This window comes from Clytia hemisphaerica, unplaced genomic scaffold (genome assembly GCF_902728285.1).
Source record: "Clytia hemisphaerica strain Z4C2 unplaced genomic scaffold, Clytia hemisphaerica genome assembly, whole genome shotgun sequence".
Lineage (NCBI taxonomy): Eukaryota > Metazoa > Cnidaria > Hydrozoa > Leptothecata > Clytiidae > Clytia > Clytia hemisphaerica.
In genome coordinates, this window is record NW_027103289.1 from 259,774 (window position 1) to 283,140 (window position 23,367).

The 23,367-nt window shown below is 34.2% G+C and overlaps 1 protein-coding gene and 2 long non-coding RNA genes across 3 annotated transcripts; 2 read left to right on the top strand and 1 right to left on the bottom strand.

Moving 5' to 3' along the window:
- Positions 1-16,017: 16,017 nt before the first annotated feature.
- Positions 16,018-18,169, top strand: LOC136809356 (uncharacterized). The gene is made up of 3 exons (XR_010846971.1): positions 16,018-16,114; positions 17,249-17,527; positions 17,972-18,169. It is a non-coding gene; the product is annotated as an uncharacterized lncRNA (long non-coding RNA).
- A 1,737-nt stretch (positions 18,170-19,906) lies between these two features.
- Positions 19,907-22,955, top strand: LOC136809338 (uncharacterized). The gene is made up of 7 exons (XM_067065862.1): positions 19,907-20,307; positions 20,717-20,980; positions 21,085-21,347; positions 21,457-21,655; positions 21,775-22,045; positions 22,261-22,366; positions 22,550-22,955. Exons 1-7 carry the CDS (start codon positions 20,011-20,013, stop codon positions 22,836-22,838), a joined length of 1,689 nt encoding a protein of 562 aa, XP_066921963.1. The 5' UTR covers positions 19,907-20,010; the 3' UTR covers positions 22,839-22,955.
- On the bottom strand, positions 20,188-22,357 carry LOC136809348 (uncharacterized). The gene is made up of 3 exons (XR_010846970.1): positions 22,273-22,357; positions 22,060-22,146; positions 20,188-20,278 (listed from the first exon to the last, which is right to left on the bottom strand). It is a non-coding gene; the product is annotated as an uncharacterized lncRNA (long non-coding RNA).
- Positions 22,956-23,367: the final 412 nt, after the last annotated feature.

The window sequence follows — 23,367 nt, forward strand, 5'->3', positions numbered from 1 at the left end:
TGGGAAGTCTAACAACAGATCTTCCCAGTTAGTCGACAGCCCAGTTGTTCGACAATTTTGCTAAAATGTCGAACAACTGAGCTGTCGCCAAAGTGTAACTGTAGTGACCTAGGACCCAATCTGGAAAGTAAGGCATGTACGCCGGATATCTCCGGCACAGACTTTGGATTTCATAGGCTTACACAAAGGCTACGCCAAGAAATCTCTGGCGTAAATATTCTCTTCTTTCCAGACTGGCCTAGGACCGTGGGATCTGTCCATCCATCATCGCTTATCGATAATATAATGGGAATCAATCGATATTATCCAATCCTTAATTGGTTATAGATTGGTCTTTGATTGAAAAAACTTATCAATTGTATTGAGTGGGAGAGTCTGGTCTAGTCTACCTAACCTATTATAATAGTAGTGTAAATAGTAAGAGCATGTCAAAAAGTAAGCATAATAGTGCTAAGTGGGGGGCGTACGAGATTTCGGTATTGCGGAAATGGGCCTATTTTTGTGCGGAATTTCGGTAATCACGTCAAAACACTCCGGTATTTCGGAATCCAAAAGGACTTCGGTTCCGGAAAAATGCATATTTTTACTGCGGAAATTCAGTCTGAAGAGCTTTAGTTTCGGTTTTTCGGTATCCGATTGTGTGCTTCGGAAATAATTTCTATCCACAAAAGACGCTTTTTGAATCAATGACGTCAAGCACAAACGCGCGCTAGAAGCTAGCGGCGTTCGCGCGCACATATGATGGGTATAGGTAGGTATGGATTGCTCCACAGTACAATCTTATTTCTTGCGCGGACCTTTTGTAGCCGTGCTGTCTTTTATAAATTTAGTTGCTCAGGTAAATCATAATTTGAAGCTTTTAACTTTCGAGTCCAGATTGAAAATGAACAAATAAAAACATGCGTGCCTTTTCTATTCAGGAAAAGAAAGGTAAACGAATCTAAATCTTTTGTTTTTTTCAGTTCAAACTTAGCATTTTTATAATAAGGCGTTAATATTTTACTTTTAGTCATATCATCACCTATCATTCGAAACGATTGAAAGTCCAGTTCTATAAGCTATATAGCTTCGGTTTCAAGGTCAAGATTGTTTTTATTGCAGGGGCCTGCCTCAAGGGTCTCTATCTAATTACAATTTTTTACTCTCTTCAATAAAAGGGTGAAGAAGAATAAGAGGGTAGACAAATTATTGAGGCGATCTATTTACATTACCGAGGACAAGTATGAGCTAGATTTTTTCACTTTTCCACAGAAAATTATGAGCTGAAGTCGCTTCCAGAGGCCAGTGCCGTAGCAACTGGGGGGGGGGCAAGGGGTGATATGCCCCCCCCCCCAATAATTTTTTACAAAAATGGTTATTTTGCAAAATGCAAAGTTTTTCTTTTTTAATTTGTCATAATTGGCTTTTATGTGCATGTTTTGAGTGTATTAGTAAGCAATCTAGAGCTCAAATTTTCAAAATTTCCCCCCTCAGGCCAAACCATGGTTGGCCCTCGCGGTGTCACTAAACTTCAGCCCCCCCCCAATATGAAAATGCTTCCTACGGCAGCACATTGGTATCTGCAGCATTAACCTAAAAATTAACATAGAAACCCTGGCTTCCCTAACTGGTGTTCATGGTTTTGTTCCGACCAAATCATTTATCTCACTTCTGAATGGTCTTTAAAAAAACTTAAAGAAAACACCCACATGTTTAATTTTAAAAGCACTACATGTTGAGTATATGATGACGCTTTCGGTAGAACATTTCCACTCAACTACACACACACAAAACAAGTGCTTATGAGCCAGCTACAGTACTCGCGTGAATTTATGAGGCCCGTGAAAGAATCTCTTAAACGTTTGTACCCATGGTCGGCTCACTATTTTACCAGCAGGAAAGGTAGCTGGTATGATCGAAAAGTTCGATAAATTTCAAAGAACTTTTTCGTGTTTTACCACGAAAAAACGATCAAGTCACCCCAATCTCCAAAACCGACGAAAAGAAACTACGAGTCTGGGCAAACAGATATACTTGTGCCGTTCGTCAACGCACAGTCCGCCAAGAGACAACTATGGCTAAGACGGGTACACTTTCCCACTATTTGTATTCGACCAAAATTAGTGAAATTGCAGATACCACTGAACTCAAATCAAGATGATATTTGGTGACAAAGATAAAATGAACCTGAGAAGGAACCCACAAATTTTGCCAAAGACAAAGATGAGAAGGAACACGAAGATTCTTACGATCTTGAGAGTGGAGGCAGTGAAGCTGAGGACGGTCACAAAGATAATTCGGAAATTTGAGGCTTAGACCAAGCGTCATTCTTTATGATTGGTCGATCATCAAGATTCGGTCGTGCAATCAAAAACAACTCAGTTCTTCACCCAATTTTAAATTGATTTGATTTTACTCGATGATTTTAATTAATTTTGTAAAGCGTGTTTAATTTGAAACTAGAATTATGGTGTAATAGTTGTACTGTATCTGGTTTTATGGGGGTATAGCAAAGGTTTTTCTTAGGTGAAAATTATCTACAGAAAAAAAATTCGGTATCGGAATTAGTGAAATATTTTTGCGGAATATCGGGAATCAGGTCAAAAATGCTCGGAATTTCGGAAATCAGAAACCCCGTACGCTCCCCCCTGCTAAGTTGCTGAGTGAGAATCTTACCTGCTGTGATGTGTAGCTGTATTGTATGTCAGCCCCATCCTTGACTGCTTGATGGAAGGTTAATTTCGTTCGTTGGTACAGTACATCATGCCTTCCATTTCTTCCTTTAGGAGAGGAAGAGCTATATCCATATAATAAAACACACAAAAGGACTGAACCTAGCTAAAGCGTAAACAGCTTTTCACAACCTCGGGCAGCTGAGGCTACCATTTTAGCTTTCCATGACCACAGCGAAGCGAGCGCAATCATTTGCGGTTTTAATGTTGTATGGGCATATTCGTGGGCGAAGAAAATATCCGAGCCAAATTATTATTTTTTCTAAGAAAAGTTCCAATTTAAAATTTTTCTTATAAAAAGTTTATGATAACTTTTTAATTTTTTATAAGAAAAACTTTGACTTTTGTGTAAGAATCTTTTTGCTTTCCTATAACTTATTTCTATTACTTGTTACGGAGAAAGAAAAATGAAAAATAGAACATGAAGGCTGGACATTCGTTTCATACTTATATCTAGCTTTTGTGTTTATTTTTTGTAAAATTCGTATTGAAAATAGTAGCATCATTTTTGGTGATGCTGTATTTTAACGTTTAGTAGTAGAAGTAGTTTAAAGTAAAGTTTTTATAGGCAGTCTATTTGTAACATTTTTAGCTATAATTCAAAATTACGTAGTTTATGAAATTTATCAATAGTACACGTGAATTTTTCACTTTGGAATTGATCGCTTATCTGTACATTTAATTAAGTAATTTTAAGACTTGGTGAATCCGTAAAATGGATTAGTTATCTACACCTAATACTGGTAGTTTTTTAGAATATGAAATAAGTTTTAATTATCTACGTTTAAAAAGTGTTATTTCTATTGTATGAGTTCTTTACCGTGAAATTTATCAAGTTAATTGCGTTTTTGATACCATACCTTTACTACTGGTAATATTTTCGCCTTATTTCATTACGTAGATTCAGACATCACGTATTAGCAATAGTTAACTGGTAGTTTTTGAACACGTGTTTTATATAAATTTAGTCACTGTTCCGTGTTCTTTTCCAGAACTTCTCACTCTGAAGAGCTTATCCTTGACCTATAAAATAAATGTAGCCCATTTTTTACTTCTGAAATTTCATCACACACAGCACATTTTTCATAAAACTCATTGCTAAACATTGCTAAGGGTATTTCTCTCCAAGTTCCGAGTGACTGGGAGATGTGCTTAAATTTAACCCAAACACGAACAATTAAAAAATATTTACCCCTACTAGCCTTTTGATGTAAAAATAACTGTTGTTACCTCGTAAAGAGTCTTTCTACAGTGCCAGTCAGCAAACTGAGGTTCGATACCTTCAAGTCGTTCGATGTCGGTGTGCCCGTCTTGTACTGCACGAATGAAATTAACAGCCCGTTCTTCGGTTAGTTGATCTCCCTCAAATCTTATAGGTTTCAATATCTGAAAAAGAAACGAGATAATGTAAGATGTTTAGCATACTCCAGGTCACAATGCTGTTTGTGAAATACCTCCAGTATTAGCTAGAATTACTACATTGTCGATTGTAGCTGTGCGGCCAAATGAAGTTTCATGAGTTTGAAATTAATAATGTAAATGTAAGATTTTGGAATATGAACTACCTTAGAAATACCTTACTTTTTTTTCGTCGTCTTTGACAACCATTGGCACGTACTTTTCTTGGATTTCTCTCAAGATTTTAGCTATACCAGCAGAAGTGTTCTCGTTTTCGAAAATCAAGCCAAGTGGTACAACTGTTGATTTTTGAGACATTTCCTTCACAAATGGATGATGAATATGTCTTGAAATGTGTTTCTTTAGTGGTCCAAAAGCGGGTAAGTATGAGACGATTGACTTTGCAACAAGAAAGATGAATTCGTCTTTGAGTCGCTTGCAGGTGTCTGAGTTTGGTAGTACTCCGAATCGAGTGTAAAATTCTTCGGGTCGAGGATCTAAAAGAAAATGTAAAATAATCCGATTGGGATATAACCAGTCTATTCATACAACCAGACTCCCCTTTAAGTCGATTATAGAATTTCATGTTAACAAAGTATTAAACTTTCAAGTACCTTGTGAAGAGAGAACTCGATCTAAGATAGCATATGATGAAACCAGTGATGATCCTGATTTAATTGATCATTCCCCTGATGCCGTGCCTCTACCTTGATATCAAGATTATCACCAACATCCTATGATATAAAAGTTTTAATTATTTTAACAAATCAACTTTCTAAAAGATGTTCTTACTCTCAGGTTCTTACTGGTTCTTCCAATTCTTAAAGATAAAAACCCCCTCAGTTGAATATGTCATTCAAAAGATTCTTACTGCATATTCTAATGTTGCTGGTTCCTCTTCGGGTATGGTTTCTAGCGTCATTTTCCATTCTTTCACTTCTTCGTCATGGTTTTCTGCTAGTTCTTTGTTTTTTTTCAACGCTGTACGATACGAATTCGTAACGTATAATCTATTAAACCATTTAAAAGATTTTCTTTTGATTCCGGAGGCAAAAAACAGCTGGTCGTTACGGTGACATATTACGTTGGAACGGCAATAAAAAAATCTGGCTTTGAAAAGTATTCCCAGGCATAACGCACGTGCTCCGATATGTCTTAAAAAAACAAGAAACAAAAATTACTAAACTGAAGATTGTCCGGACTAACAAATCCTATACATCGCTCATTACTTTCCCATACTATTTCCGGTATTATCAGAATGAATAAAAGGTCGCGCTCACGAAAAATGAAATAACTAAAATGAAAGAAAACAGAAATAAGAAACATACTTGTAAGGTGCGTCAATGCATTTAATAGCGCCGTTAATTGCATGCGTTAAGGTAGGACATATCTTCTCTACTTCTTTGTAGAAAGCAAGGTCGTTGAATGTTACCAGGGATTCAACAGAAGCATCCTTCATGAATTCGTGTTGTTCGAGTTTTCCAATCTCATATGCGCACAATTCTGCGACTTTTTTATTGAAATCATCTGCTATCTTTGCGTTCGTATTTTCTTGGGTTGCCTGATTTAAAATATCAAAATTTAAACTTACTATAGCTGTAAACTATAAAAATAGATTCTGGAGTTTATAGCTTCGTACGGACTTTGGGCGGGCACAAGCAGAATGTCATACTGTAAAACATGCGTTTTTATATGGGAAAAACGAAGAATTTCCGTTGCTCGTAATTTCCAGTCTTTACCCTTTGAAAATATTTCTGTATATGTAAAAACATACCTGACTCTCCGGGTGATTCTTGTCAGTGGCTGACTCATCAACGTAACAATCATCTGCTGTATCTTCCAAATCAACATGTCTTCTTTTTTGAGAGGTAGAATTTCTCCATTTACTTTTAAGTGAATCCCCTTTTTTAATATTTTTGAGCCCATTAAAACAACTTCGGCAAACTGTCGTTGTTTCATTTAGAGCAGAGTCGGTCTTAAATTTTATTCCGCATGCATCTAAACGTACAATGAAATTATCTGTGATCGCACTTTTTGGATCTTGATTTGTTTTGTACGGATTCAAACAGAATTTACAAAATGAGCCAGGCATTTTTGTAAGTCGCTTATCGTACTTCTTCTCATCGTTAAGTAAGCCAAGCAGAAAATGGGAACGAAAACACATGGCATGGAATTTCATTTTTCCTTCGCATGCAACTTAGTACTCAGTCTTTTTCTTGTGGCTCTCCTGTATTTTTAAATGGTATACCCAGTGAATTCCAGTTACTGTATCAATTAAATTATGAAAAAGACACAAATAAGGAGAGCCATCATTTGACTTCTCACTTATGTATGTTTTTTTTATTTGTCGACCAATTAATTTATTTTTTCACACAAGAAAAAAAGTAGAGAAGCGGGCAAGCGTCGCAGCTTATTTTTTCTCCTCTCTTATTACTCAGCTGCTCCTTTATTTTCACTTGCGCCTTTCCAAGGCGTTTTAATTAAACCTTTACGGAGGAGAGCTTTTTTTCAACAAATACGGCAAAAATCCAGTAAAAAAATATTAAACCTTTCCGTTGGTGAAAAAGTAGAAAGAAAGAAAGAACCTTGGTTACACGCGCAACTCTCATTTTCAAAGGCAGTGAGATATAGTACAGTAAACCAAGGGAATGTAAATAAATCAGTTCTTCAAAAACAGAAATGGTAGACCCGAGCTATGGCGAATAGCTATGGCAGAATCGAAGGTTTTGGTTGTGGCTGAGTTGTGGAATGTAGAAGGAACCCCAGTCTAGAGAGTTTATTCAGTGTTTTTTGGTTGTTTTCAGTGGTATTTTAATATGGATTCTAAAGGGAGAAACTTATTCGGTAAGGACAACTTTTCTTTTGAGAATTTAATTCAAAAAAAGGGGAAATAACTTAAGATTTCTTTTTTAGAAGTTCCTATTTTCTCATTTTTAACATAATACACAGTTTTCAAAAAAAAAAAATTAAATCTTATGTTTACATTTTTTCTGCCATTTTGAAGTGAATAATTAAGGTGTTTGCATCTTTAATTATGTGAACACCATAGTTATAAATTAAAAAAAGAGGGAAGTTTGATTGGTTTTAAATTCAAACTTGGTGTGACAGTTGATAATTTCAGTTACATAATTTGTGGGTTCCACTGGACTCTCTATTTTTTCCACCATCAGATTATCAAAGGCAAAAAATAGTTGAGCTCCAGACCCTGGACTAATCTCAAAGTTGAGTACCATGGAAACCATGCATCGTTTTTAGATTTAGATATCACCGTTGAAAACAATATTTTTAGATACAAACTTTTTGATAAGAGAGATTCCTTTCCCTTCTTCATTGTAAGGATGCCACATGCCTACAGTAACATCCCATCGTGCATTTTTTATGGATCCATCTTTTCAGAAATTTTAAGGATAGCACGTAGCACACTCATGTTTGAAGATCTGACTCCTAGAGTCACAGAGCTTTTCATTCGAATGCGAAACCAGAGAGCTTCAAATGCTTTCTTGAAGAAGCAAGTTGTCAAATGTTTTTCGAGGTTTCCGGATGTGAATTTTTTTTCGTGTTTTTTTTTCTTTTTTTTTTTTTTTAATTTTTGTCTAAGGAATTAGCATCAGCATCGGAGTTATTCATTTCCTACTTTTTCTTACCCCGTGCGGTCGTCCCGACGCCGAACCGGGTTCTTGTCCAACTTTTGATTCTGTATTTTTCAATTTCTGTGTGAGAGGTTGTTTGCGACAAAGGTGAACCGCGACAAATGGTTTTTCACCTGTAGTGTATGTGGGATTGTTATTACTATGTTTTATTGCGCTTTTGTACTGTATTTCGTTGTAGTGTCTGTTTGTTGCTTGTTATTTATTTGGAAGCTGCTGGCCAGTATCTTTTTCTGTTATGTTTCCTGAAGGCGACTGAGTGTGGGCCCTTAAACACGTGGAAAGTCACTATGCCAGTCACAAGTCTGGGACTTTGGGGTTTTGTTTTGTGTTTGTATGTTTTTTGATGTATTTGATGTGTTTGCTTTTGTATTTGTCCCCATTTTCAAAAATTTTTTTTGCAATTCATTGTTTCTCCACTATTACTTTTCTTCTATCTTCATTTGGATTAGGTTTTTCTTTCACATACCACTGTTTAAATTCCCTTTAACTTTTTGCTAAATTACCCTCTGTTTCGGAATGATTAAAAAATTAAAAATACCAAAAAAATCGTAAATATACATAATTAACAAAAATATTCTTAACCTTTATTTTAGAAAAAGAAAAGTATTGATATATAAATAACTAAATTTTTTTTTAGAACAAGGCTTTGCAGACTCTAAAACACCCGATTTTTTAGGAAATTGGACAGGAATGCTCACAAAACATTGAAAATGTTGATAACATTCTTAGGCTTCAAACTCAAAGTTAAGAACATTAATTGAAGGTTTCAACAATTTTGGATGTTCTTATAAAAAAAACGTGTATTACTTACCTCTTCCTTTCATGAACTCGAAATATTCATCCAAAAATACTTTTCGGTCAGGGTCACCATCGATCTCGTATAACTGAAAGTTCAAAGTAAAGATGATCTGTTATTCTGATATTCTTTTCTAAGAGGCTACCTAATTTTCCGTCTTAGCCTGTTTGATTCCTTGGATTTTACTGGTAATATTTAATCTAATATTCTTTCGAAGGCTTTACCTTGATTAGATTGAATTCGGCATGAATTAAAGCTCAACTACTTTAGTTAACCTATATCGCTTTGATATCCATTATTCTTATAAAACTTGGACTTTTTAGAATTGATTGATGATTTATAAATTCTGCACTTATTTTGACCCATGTGGAACAATTTCGTAGGGATTTTAATGTTAGGGCTACTGCAACTAACAGAAATTTTGTTGCTAAGATACTGAAATTACCTAAGTTTAAAGAAACAATTTTCCTTATCAAATTTATATTCATTTATCAAATTAATATCTAGTTTGCACATTTCATTAACTTTATTTGCATGGTGCCGTGTTTGTTTAAAATGACTCCATAATCGAATAAAAATAAAATTCGATATTTAATTATCATTTTTTTGTGAATTTCACATTTATTCGTTGACCGTTTTCTTTATATTATGATATCAAATTTGTTTCAATTTTAATTAGAATCCCAGATATAAAGTTGTGTTGTTAATAATGATAATTTATGTTACGAATTCAATGTCGCAAATCTTGAGAAGTTCGCATCTTTCAGTTATCATGTTAGTCATGAAATTTATTCCAACGCTATGATTTTCAAACACTGTTGGCTTCTAAGCCTCAGATTTATAAAATGACAAGATTATGTTGATTTTAAAGCTTCTTTAAACTAATAAATGACTAAAGTAAGCATAAAAACAATATCAGAACATTTAAAAACCCAACCTCGTCCCCGTGTATCCCAGGCTTTATTTATGTTACTGATTGACGCCAGAGAATATTATCTGGTGCTATCAGTAAGCATAAAAAAGCTGATAATACGCAGGGAACAAGGTTGTTAAAAACCATGGAAAATAAGAAATACTAGCCGGTACCCGACGTCGCACGCCTGTTAAACTGAACGCATTAAAAGTCATTTGGATGTTGAAGCTCGCTTGAAAGCAAGATCAAATAAAAAGAATTAAGGAGACATTCGAGTTATGGAGACTTCACTGTACTATGGATAGTCCATTTGGGCGAGTTTTTTTTGGGAAAAGCTTTAAGTTGTGTCCCCTGTAACTTAATTTTCTTCAAGCCGAAGTGAAGCACGACGTTATTAGAATATCAATCATAAATTTAATGCAAATCTTAAAGGATGGTCAAGCAAAGACCAAATAAAGCGCAAACAAATTATTAAGGGTCAGGCAAATCGGAAAGTTTCTAAAAATACCGAGGACTCTCGGAAATACCAAGTAATCAAGTAATTGCATAATATTAGCTAAGACAGTGTTATATAATCGAAAAATTGAGAAGTTTCGCCGAGATTAAATTATTTGGCATTTTCCCAAAATAACCCCTAAGTTCATCCAAATCCTTTTAAATGAGTGTAAATTTTAAATAACTGTTAGTTCTCAAAGTTAAAAATTTGACCATCGCTTATAATAAGCTCCTAGAACGTTTTAGGTACATTTTAAGAGGCTCATAACAATGATTGGGCAGGTTGTATGTCAAAAGGATAAAATATCATTATCTGTAAGTTAGTAAATCTTCTATCTAGCTTTGGCTGTAAAAATACATTTAAGAAAAAATAAATAAATAAAAATTTAAAAAATTTAAAAAATAAATATATTGTCTGGATAATTTTCTTTTTTACGATGATAATATTAGGAATAAGAATAAAATTTTGATAAAATAGAATTCCTTAAACAACTGTTTATATTCTTAGCAATGATTGAATGTACAATAAATTTAGCCTTGATCTTTAATTTCTATGACTATATGACTATACATTGTTGTGACGTGAAGTCTCCTTTCTACAGAAGACGGGAGAACAGAAATGAATGCAATAATTGATTTTGAAATTCATAAGGGAATGAGTTGAATTGAGCTAAAACAATTGGGGTAGGTTCGTTAAGTAGTTTAGTAAATGCCACCTCAGTGGTTCGAAAAATAATCAATTGAGGAGGAGAGTAAGGCATGATACCGTAACGCAACGCTGTAGATTCTTCAGGAAGAGTATAAAAAATTTATAGAAAAAATAAAAATAAATACATAGAACTCAAAAAGGTATTCTAACATTAAACAAATCAATCCTTTCATACAACTTAAGTGTAACGTTTATAGTTGACAGAAGCTTCATGTTCATTTTGGTTAAATTTATTTCAAGTAGACGTTTCGGCTTCTCAACAGAGAACCATCCTCAGTACAGTAAAATTAAAATGAAAGAAATGCATTCTAGTTACAAATTCTAAAAACAGTTTGAAAAAGAGAGGTAATTACCTTCATAAAATGCATTAATAAAATGTCGTTAAAACAATAAAACATTATCAAATTTCTAAACAAAAAGTATTGACGCTAAAATCTCAAAGGAGAGAATAATTAATTATAACAATTAATATACAAAGACTCTCCAGACCCACTCCACCGTTCAAGTAATGAGATCCTCTTCAGATTAGGAAAAGGATCTCATTACTTAAACAATAGAATAGGTCTAGAAAGTCTTTGCATATTAATTGTTGGCTTTTGTCTTTTGATATAAAATGCCTCACTAATTTTTCTTTGTCCTTCGGTTTTGAAATTCTTTCCCAAGAGAGAAATGTATACATGTATTCTAACATGTACTACAACTATACAAACAATCCAACGAAACGCAACAAACAACCAAACAAATACGACACAAACGATCATTTTCTCTCCTTCACCTTTGTGTATGGCGAGAACCGTGAAGACGACGACGATGAGGCTCGGGCTCTGGAATTGTATGCGCTCACTAAAAGAAAAGTATGGAGTACAGTTTTATTGTTGTAAATTTATCACAAGATACTGTAAAAGCTAATGAAAAAAATGCCAGCAATAAATGAGTTTTTGAACTATTTCATCAATTAGTCAGTGGGCCATTTGGGTCGTTTTTCGATGACTTGTAACAGAAATTTAAAGTTTAAAATTAAACAAATTTTGCAGCGAAAATCAAACTTCAAACTTAAAAGATATCTTGCATCCCTTCTATATGCAATATGCAAACCCACTTTTTCAAACTGCCCCACAACGTCCACTCCCATGTCGCCACGCCACTGTCTGACTGTGCACTGACAAATTAGATAGATATGAACGAAAGAGAAGAAGATCAAAAAGTACCAAAAATGAAAAGATTGATTATATATAATGGAGGAGTCAGCAGAAAGTTTTTTTATATATCATCCGAGACATTACTTATTGAACTAGACCATACGTATGCTAAAGTGGATGAATCAAACATTGATTTTGGTGTTGTAAATAATAAACCCTAGGCTGTCAGACTGAATTTGAAGAAGATATAGAAAGTATATACTTAAACTTGAATTGATTATGTTGAGGAAAGACAAAAGAGATTGAGTTCTTCAGTCAAAATTAAAAAAGTTTAGAGAAACAGGAATCGTTTCAACTCCAGGGCCGCCAAGATTCATCCGAATTTCATTCAACTGATTTCCTCTTTCCTTGTTTCCAAATCTCATCGGTCCTCTTACGAAGTTGAAAGTGCTTTCGCCACCAAGGTGTGCAATTGATGAAAAAAACTCTATGACATCTTTGTCATAAGGATGTTTTGTATCATAGTAAATCTGCGTGACATCGTTCAAATATTTGTAGAGAATTTGGTCTTTAGAAATCCAACCATCTCTAATTAGCTTATCCAATCGCTTACAAACTGGATCAGCTTCGACGTCAGCGATACATAGATATCTCCAGTTTTCGTCAAAGTCACTGGGTTCTATGATTTCAGCCTCAGAATCGCAGATTGTACCAGAATCACTGTCACTCGAAAAGACATAGGCTCCTCATAATCTTGTTTCTCGTAGTCCTCCCAATCTGTCACTTCTAGATCCGAATCTGGCCTGATGAAAGACAAAAATTGTTAAATGTTTTGATGAGTTTATTTCATGAAAGTAGATAACCAGAGTTGACTAAAATGATGTGTCTTACTCTATTTCAATAATATAAATATAAAAACTAGAAGATACAGCTCTCGCTACAAAAATAAGATTCAATATAATAAAAAAGTTTACCAGTTAAGGAAAGGCTATCTGGAAAATGGATAGAAATCTTTTAAATGATCTTTCTCTTGTCCTTTATTCCAAAATTATTGTCCAAAATTAGATTATAGAGCAATGCAGCTGAAATATGAAAAGGGAAGTGGAGGTGCATTAAAATCCAAGTAATCGTATTTATTTACTTTTCAAGGTATTCAGTTTGTTCATCCCCACTACTAACTACTACTAACTACTAACTAAGATTATTGATCATTGACAATATTGATATCTCATGAAAAAATTTAATCAATAACGCCCGTGAAACCGGATTCGAATCTTGTTTTTTTTTATGTAAACCAGTCATTGGCTTTCCCAACACTTCTCTCTCTATACCGTTGTGCGAACGATTACTACCCTAGTCTGAATCGCAGACCTCTACAAAACCGCAGGTAGTATAGGTCTGCTTAATGATCGACAACCAGCTTTCCGATTCGGGTAATTTATCGTGCGTGTATTTCACGGAATGCTGGCGAGTTACAATAGAGAAGCGAGTTGTTCGAGTTGAAAACGTTACGTCATCTTTTATTTGCTCAGTACGTTTGAGGACTATGAGTTTTAAAACAAGGGAGCAAGTTACAAACAAGATGGCGGAGAACTCGCCTGTGCCTGAGGTGGTTGAAGCAATAAAATGCTATTTATGTCTGAAACAGTCAAAAAACACTTGGGACAGAAATAGATTCACTAAAAGCCTTCAAGACACCATCAATCATACAGGGGCCAAATATTTTGTCAAGGTGGCGGAGGAAACTTTTATATGCCAGTCATGTAAAAGAATGATGGAGAAACTCAAAAACCTTCTCAAGTTGAGGGATCGTATTGTTGACATGGTCATGGATGAGCACAAGACTCTGGTATGAATAATAGGCTATTATATCTCATTTAGTACTTTGTCCTGTTCTAAGTTTATTTTGCTGAAACTACTTTTTGACAACATGCTTTTGGAGTTTTTATAATATAGACTGGGGTGAGTGATAGAGCCCATAGAGACTCTCTCGGCTCTTGACTTGATTATTAATCATCAATGACTTTATTCTTCTTTCATCATTTGGCCCAGGCTCTCCCCTACCTGCCCCCACTCATACAATCAATAATTCCGTTAATCAATATCAAATCCATCATTCCTTTATTTCTCAATTGGGGAAGTTATTGGTTTTATCACGTATATAAACAATAATCCTTAGCAGTTCTGTAATTTTACTTTGGCATAGTGTCTAGGAAAAATGTAGATAGCATATCGATACTTGCACATCATTGATTAACGACCAAACTCTCTCACTAATACTATCGATACATTTTTTTCAAGTAATTTGATATCGATGGATTGGATATCGACTGATGATTGAGTATATTCCAGTATATTCCAGAATCTTGAATGATATTAATTGATCATTGATATACCTTTTGCTAAGGATATCATGCTAGACAATTGAAATTTGATAATTATTATTCATTAATTCTTAGCCTATGTCATGTTATAGGCGTTTGTACCTACGTATATACGAGGGATGCGTATATGCGTCCTGAGAGAGAGTCTTCTTTGAGCTCAGATTCCAAGCTATGTTTTGATACTGTAAGGATCAGGTTATGATTTTCGGGAAGAGAATAAAAAGTACTTTCCGTATAGTGGTCATTCTAAGTGGTCATAGGGTTTGGATGTAAGGAAATTTCAAAACAAACGTCTGAAAACAGTAAAAAATGGTGGCAAGGGAGGTTCTTCTATGTGGTTTAGTAAGGAATTGTCTTTCTTTAAGTGTTTTAAAGTATTTTTCTAGTTTTTCTTTTGATATTTCTTGACAACAAAGGTATTTTCTAACTACCCTGTAAGTTTTTACCTTTTGATAACTGATTCAAATCTCCCTTTGATTATTTGGCTAATAATATTGAGTATATAAACCTTTTTTGGTTGGGGGGGGCCGTCCACATAGGAGGGGGGGGTCTTCTCAAAAGCGTATGTTTGCGTACAGGGGGAGGGGAGGGGTCAAAGGAAATGCAGAGAAAATTTTGTTATAGCCACTTTTATGCTTCTTATATGCATCAAGGAAGAAGAAAAAGTTTCTTAATAAACATTGAGTTTCATGTATGAAATAAAGGTCCAAACCAAATAATTTGATTTCGAATTTTTCTTCAACCGATGGGGAGGGGGTGAATGAAAAAGTACGCACTTACCAGGGGGTATAGCCATTTGCGTACAGGGGGAGGTTTTCAACATTTTCAACAGCATACCTTAAGTGGATAAATTTTGGCGGGGATTAAATTTGGCGAATTAAATCCTCACCAAAATTTCCAAATTCAGCAATTCGCCAAATAAAATCCCCGCCAAATTTAACAAAATGAGAATTATGTGAAAAGTCATAACTGTTTAGTATATTTTTGAGTAATTTTCACCCATTTCAGTGTGACAATATTTCCAATTCGCGAAATAAAATCCTCGCCAAATTTTACTAAATTGATCTATCGCCAAATTAAATCCCTGCCAAAAATCGTATTTTGGCCAATCGCCAAATTAAATCCACGCCAAAATTTATCCACTTAAGGTATGTACTATCAGGTACTATGTGGACGACCCCTGGAATAGAAGTTTTAGTAGCTGAAAATTACCAACTAAAACCTTAATTTTACACCCGAAAAAGGGTCAAAATTTTCATTTTTCGCTCAAATGTAAAATGTAATATTTTCAAAAGTAATCATACAATTTGACTGATTTTGGTCTTATTTGAAGCCAGACTATATAAGGAATAATTTTTATATTGCCGCACCATTTTTTAACCAAAATGTTGGACGTGCGATAGAAAAATTGCGAAATTTTATGAGGTTTTTGAAGGATAACAAGAAAATAGATTCATATGGTGTATGCTTAGTTTTTCTTGCACTTTATTACTGCAATATTACAGTTTAAATTCCTAACCATTGTTTCCTTTTTTCCTTTTATTCTTGAATTAGAACTAATATAGTAATAACAACTTTTATGATTGATGGGGGGCAGAGAGATTTTTGGTGGCAAGATGTGGAAAATGAGAAACAGACCCTGATGGGTACTATGGGTAATTGGGCCTTTGGTATAGATTTCTACAAGGTAGTATTTAGTTAGAGAGTTGGGAATGTTATTCACCTGATGGACAATTGTAAAAACTTCACTTTATCTACAACGATTCTAATAGATTGATACCAATGAGGAAGAAGTAGACGAACCAGTGTCTGTCCGATCGTTTGCTTGCCAAACCGAGTTATCTTTTGCTGTTTCGAAATCAGAGGTCACCCGAAGTTTTGTTTATGTCAGCTGGCCAAGTGGATCCAGAATTACAGAGGTAAATTTTACTTATGATCATATAAAAGAAAATGCAATTGTATTCGTAACAAAGAAAAATTATTAGAATCTTTTGGGAAATCGACATTGGTTCTTTGATTCGAAATAGTAGACTGCAAATGATTTTTTTTTGATTTTGATAAGTTTTGATGTTTCATATTATTTTGATGCTGTAAACTGTAGCAAGGTTCTTTTAAAATTCAATTATTTCACACCGCTAGTAAATAACAACCCTGGGTTTACAGACATCTAGAAAACGAAAAAAAATCGTGAAAATGATTAGTTTAGCTTGGATATCCAGGCTAACTGCTTTAGTTTTAACTACAATTTAGACGATTTTTTATTTTATAGCTTAAACCTCAGTTTAATTCATTGGCAGTAAGACTACTCAGAAACAATCCTATCGGGTTCTGTGTCCTACACATGGAAGACACCAGGAAAGAAATTTTGAGTTATTTACAGAAAGACATCAGAAAAGAATGCCAAAGAATATGTCTTGAAAAGGTATGATTTTTTTCTGTGATGTTTTACATTCAGTTTGTTTTAGCCAGATTCTTCAGTTGAAAACATACAGAAACATCAATCCAATTTTGAGGTTTGGAAGCTGCTATTGTATGTGCATCGTCAAATTTACTTTGATTATGTATGTATTGTAGTTGCTTTTTGAATCAGAATCTGGTTTGTGTTTTCTCATGTTATTCAATAATCACGCATGGTTAGAGACAGACAAAATTACAAACATTTTTATCAGGAGAAACTAGATCAAACAGGTCCTAAAGACGTGAAGTAGGGAGTCAATCTTGTCGGTAGTTCTGAAAATTATAAGAACATTGAAGTTCCGTTGTAACTTTAATTTCATTTATCATTCTTTTTTACATTTTGGAGGTTGAATAAATCTTTGAATTTTCAATTTGAACTGTAGTAGTTTGGAGTGAAGTACTCTTGGGTACCTAATAGCCGTCCCCCCCCCGCTAATTAATTTTTCAAAAATTTTCCACCCAGGACATTTTTATTCCAACCCCCCCCCCGCTTATTAAGTTTTGAGATTTTTTCCAACCCCCCCCCCGCTTATTCCAACCCCCCCGGCTATTAGGTACCCGAGAGTACTTTATGATAAATTTTTATTAATATCTAGGTTGACGGTGAATTTTCTCCAACCATTTTCAAAAGTACCCGAAAGGAAGACCTCTTAGGCTTTTCGTTCAAAAAGGCACATAAGGAGCTGAAAACACTGTGTCCTCTTTTGGAGAGTTTTTTGTCTGTTGCTGCCACAAAAGATGTCACCAAGCTATCAACTATGTCAACCACAAATGCAATTGTAATGGCCGCTGCTGTCATGTTTAAAAACAATTCAAGAAGAGTCACTACTGTTCAGCTATATTTGACACTGATGCAAAATCACTCATCATACACCGTAAATCATTTAAAAATAATCTTTCTACCTAATTTTTTTCCAAAAGAAATCTCCCCCTCCCGCTAATTAATTTTTCGAAAATTTTCAGCCCAGGACATTCTTATTCCAACCGCTCCGATTAATAATTTTTGGAAAATACTTTTTAAAGTTCCCTCCTTTGCCACAATTCTGCTGCATTAGCCTCCTTTTCAAAAATTTTCATCTGGCTAAAATTCTTTCAGTAATTTAAAGGCCCAAAAATGTCTGACGGGTCGCAAAATTGAAAATTTTATCTGGCATGGTCTACATGTGATCATTCGAACCTTTTTTCAACTTAGGTTTGGAAAAAAATCTATCAGGGTTCAAATTTTGCCAATCAAGAGAAATTGAGACTCGAAACAAAGTAGAGTCTTTTTTTATTTTTCAAGCGAAAAATATTATATATCTCTCTATAATCTCTTTCAGTCTTTATTAAAACGTTTCGGTGCCCTTAAACTTCTTGTGAGTAACCCTTACATTAATAAGAAGATGGACGAATTTGGGGAAGGTCATGACGATATGGTTCGGAGGCGTATTTTTAAGAAAGAAGGTGTTAAAGAGACAGAGGTCAAAGTCGTGAGAAAACCAGATCATTTGGACGAAACAGCGAGATGGGCAAAGTATCGGAAAATGGAAGATATAGGCCCAAAGATTCCTTTGTCAGGTAAAATTTCTTAATACTTTCGAAAGCTCTATCAATTCCTCTAAATTAACACAATTTAGGCGTACAAACTTTCGCGAGCAAAAACTTTCGCTATTTTCGCGAATTTAGGCCCTTTCCGAAATTCCAGGAAGGACTATTCGCGAAAGTTTATGCTCGCGAAAAATTCTTGAAAAAATTAAAAATCTGCAAAGCTCCAAACTTTGAATAAAACGTAACTTTTATGGCACTTTTTAGCCTGCTAAAAGACTAATATGTCAAAGAACAAATGTTTCAAGCTAAACGAAGAAGAATTTGTTCCTGTAAGCTATTTTTTATGTGAAAATCTCAATTTTAAGTCTTGATTCGTAAAAGTTTATGCTCGCGAAAGTTTGTACGCCTAAAATATATCTAAAGTTTTTCAATTTCTCTAAATTAGCACTCATTATAAAGTCCTAGTTAAATTTAAGACAGTGTCTAGTTTTGGTTTCTTATTCTTCAACAAATTCGAAGGAACTATTAAATATTACACGAGAATCATCATTTAGTTAAAAAATGTACAATGACTATGAAAATTTACACGAATAGACCTTTTCATAAATTACGTCACGAACATCAATTGCCTCGTATTCACACAAATTTCCATGGTGATCATATCCCTTGATGATGATAACCCTTGAATGATTTTTTTATAAATAGAAAGTAGCTGTAATAAAATCCGCTGGGAGTTAATCACCATGGCAATAATTTCAAAACGAGGCAAGTGATGTTCGTGACGTTATTTATGAAAAGGTGTATTGTATTATGTTTAAAAAATACATCATATTTTTAGACATTCTCAACCAAACTAATTTGGAGATTTTTGAAAAACATGTCGAGAAGAACACAACTTTAGGTAGGATACTACTTAATTTTCACGCTAATTTCTAGTGCTACTAATTGAATTTTGAGTGGAATATGATGAAACGTGAAACGTGATTATTAAAGGCAGTTTACATAACTTTAAAATGATTTAATTTTGCAAGGGCTAGATTTTGCAGATGACGCTTTTTGGGATAATATTTTCACGATTTCGTGGATTTATACTGCCAAAATCTACATACTAGTTGTTTATATATACTTTCTAACGTTTCTTTAACGTCAATAAGGACAATTTTAGAAATTTGTTTATATGATTTTAGAAATGACGCCTTTTCAAATTAAAAATTCAGCATGAATTCACGAAATCTGCGAAAGTTAGCCTTCACAAAATCTAATGCTATTAGCTTTATTGGTTCGTTTAGAAACTAACACACAAAACGAAGAATCCGTTATTGAGAAAATGGTCGCTCCACCAATATCTGGTAACAATATCATTTAATTTCAACTTTTTCCATAGTCAGAATAATTTTAATATTTATCTACACCATTTCATAAAGCTACGTACGTTGGAAACCCTTTTCTTATTTACACAGGTTCTACACCCAAAAGGTCCGACGCCAATCCCAGAATCATCAGGACTGAACGATCTGGCGATCAATCCAATTCCGTCGCGGCTGAACAGTCTGTTGTTAACTTTGAAATTACCACGGTTGAACGACCAAGCATTTCCAATACTGAAAAGTCCGCTAAAAAATCCTTGGAGTTCAATTGTACGTCGTAAATCAATCTTTCTTTATATTCATCACGGGAGTTCTAGTCTTAAAAAAGTTTTGTTTTCGAGCATTATAATAGTTCCGTTGTAATGTATTTTATGTAGTAATCTTATTTCTTTTCCACAATAGTCACTGAAAAAGATTTCAAGGCTGTTATCGACAATTTGGATACCACCCATAAAGTGTCAGACATGGACGAGAACAACCAAAACGTCAGCACACACCATACTGCGAAACTTGCTGTTTTTGATAGAGTCACCCCACCTGACGAATTAAGCGGAACGCACCCAAAATACACCATTGACGAATTGGATAACAGTTCGTTTCTTTGTTCTCCAGCCGAACATGTAAAACAACGTCTGAACTATATTGTGTTAATATCGAGAATCTTGACTGAACACGTAAAATGCTTGAAACCATTCCAGTCTGAAGTAATCCGTCACATCCGCCACGATCATTCTAAAGAAATGAGAAAAAAGAGTGACACTGTAAGTCTAAGATTATTCACAAGATTATTTATAAGGTTATTCACGTTTCAAATTCAAATCCTGGCTGGGACAATAGACGATATCGGATTTAGATAAATGCAATGCATTCTGGTTTCTAGGGACTCTCAAAGGAATTATAATAGATCAATTAAATAGATTATAATTCCTTTGAGAGTCCCTAGAAACCAGAATGCATTGCATTTATCTAAATCCGATATCGTCTATTATCCCCGAGCAATGGGCTTCAGATCATGATATTTCAAACGTTAAAAATCCTCCAAATCGTAAAAAGTATGCATTGTGTGCAACTAAGAATACATGTCTTTTACGATGTTACGATTAGAGAAGCAGACATTGCAAGATATATCTTAAATTTAAAACTAGACTTTTTTATATCTGTAAATTTCAGGTTTTCTTGGGGATAATATACGAGAATGAAAATACAAATGAAGGGTGTAGAAAGGTTCTCGAAGATCTCCAACAATACCAGTCAACTTCGGGGAAAGGGGACGACATAACATTTACGGAAAAAGCAATTGTCGGAGATCAGCTAACCATTGAGCGATGTATAAATGTAATGTTTCAATCAGCTGGCGCATTTGACGCAAAAGAAAGATTCGAAGGAATGCACTGTGAAGTGGCTGATTTTCATTTCGACATGAAAATATTGCAGGTAAGAATAGATTTGGGTATTTTAAATGGCTCTTACGGTTTTCTACTAATTCTAGCAGAAATATGAATATCTTTACTATTGATTGCGATAACATTATATTTTAGTATGCCATGGATCATTTCTTCAAGAATTCCTTCCCGGACAAATGTACCTTGGGGGCTGATAAGTCCTTCATCAACCGTAGAAACGTGGCAACAGAAGTCAAAAAGCATTATTCCGCTGTGAGAAGCTTTCTTGACGTCGAATTCAAAGCTAGAGTTATCGCAGCCGGCCTTGATATACTCGAAATCAGTGACGTCGACGAAATGACCAAATCTTTTAACGTGGATTACTTTGAAAAGTTGGCTTCGCCAGAAGAAAAAAGGAGGTTAGATTTAATTATTAGAATATTTTCGCAAAACATCTTCTATTTAAAAAAATGTTTCACTGATGATAAATTATCATTATCATTACGATTATTCTTATTATTTCTACAGAAAGTTGGAGAGCATCTGCACAGAGGTTGTTGACAACTACATTCTACGTTCGTCAACTGCCGAGAATTATCTTACAAAGAAGCAAGTTGAATTCATTAGTGTAGAAGGGAAATTCAAGTGCAACTTGTGTGACAAACTCTTCGAATTCATTGGAAAATCTCTTCGCACACATCTACAGAAAGAACATCAAGTAGAAAACGTAAGTCAAGATATCTTTAAAGGCTAATCCTTTTTAAAATCAAAAAATGATTTAATTTAAATTTTGAAATTAAGGTTCACACGTATGAGACCTTAGCTTAGGATTTTCTTGTCTTTCAGATCCAAGATGACATGTTGAATTATCAGATCGCACTGATGGAGTATTTAGCTCTGTGGGAAAATTTTTCCGATGCAGTGAAAGAAGGAGATGGAGACAGAGTGATAAGGTGCTGGAAGTTCCTGTTCCCATACTTCTTCAAAGATGGACTACATAGCAAAAAATATAACGTGGAGGCGTTTTATTTGATTTTGCAGCTTAATTGCCTTTTAAGTGAGAAAGAAGCTTACAGCCTGATGTGGAACCGCACTTGTAGAAACAAAAATGGGAAAGGTAATATAATCTACCTGACTGTTCCTTTTGCAGGTGTCTTCTGTTTCCAACAAACAAGTTTTCGGTCCATAAAATGAATCCTTTCGATTTTTGCAAATGACCTGAAAAAGATAAGGAAACTAAACAATCGTCTGCTTTGTTGGATGATGGAAAGAAGATTAATATAAAAAATATAGCAGTATTTGTATATTTATGTCAATCACTTTTACTTTCAGGACACAACATACCTTTGGATTTGCAATGCGAGCATTACATCCGGCTGGTGAAAACCATCAAGAGAAAGTTAGGTCCAAATGCCATGGATGAAAAAGTGATGACAAGGTAGCTATTATAAATTCATTATTTCTTTTTATCTGAAACGATACTTTAAGGTTATAGGTTAATGTAGATGTTTTTCGTCCCAAGTTATTTCTATTCCATCCCAACAATTTCAGTAAAACTAAGACTTGAAATAATAATTTACATAAACCTGGGTTTTATACAATTTATTTATTTTGTTTCAAGGTACGCAAAAGCACTTCATTTCAATAAGGAGCTCCTAGAGAAGTTTGACGATGAAAACGAATTGAAAAAACGTTCAGGAAAACATACAAAGAAAAGAGATGACGGAGATCTCATTAAATTAGTAAAACAAATTGTGGCCGAAAAGGCACTTCAATCAACTCCTGGACGAGAATATAAATACTTTTCAAATCAAAAGGAAAGCATGCTCGTCAATTTTGACATGACGAAGTTTCATAAATGGATCGAAACGCACAAACATCAGATGAAAACCCTAAAAACTGTTCGTTGATTTTCTAGTTTTTGGATTTTTTTTATTATTTTGTATTATTTTGTATCCAAACCATTTTGTATCTGAACCCTCCTTTATATCTTAACCCCATTTTGTATCTTAACCCAATTTTGTATCTTAATCAGTTTATATTTTGAATATCTCAGTTCATTATTATATCATTACATTATTATTATATATTATACTTGCATGAAAATTAATAAGTGTCTAGAACCTTACTCAAAGTAAAATAGTCTGATAAAAACGTTGAACTTGTATATACTTTACATCTAAAAATTTGTAAAAAATCTTCTAATCAAAAGATTTGCTACAACTTCTGAATAAATGTATTATATAATATACCATAATATTAAGTACTTTTGCCATTTTCCAAGAATAGACTGCAATAAAAGACTTGACTATAATTTTCACTGACAAAATATAACCAAAAATTCTACATAAAAAGAAAATAGAACCATACACGCTTTTTTTTTATAAGAATAGTGTACTTTGGTTGAGGGTAAGCATTATTCTTATTTTTCTATTGTTC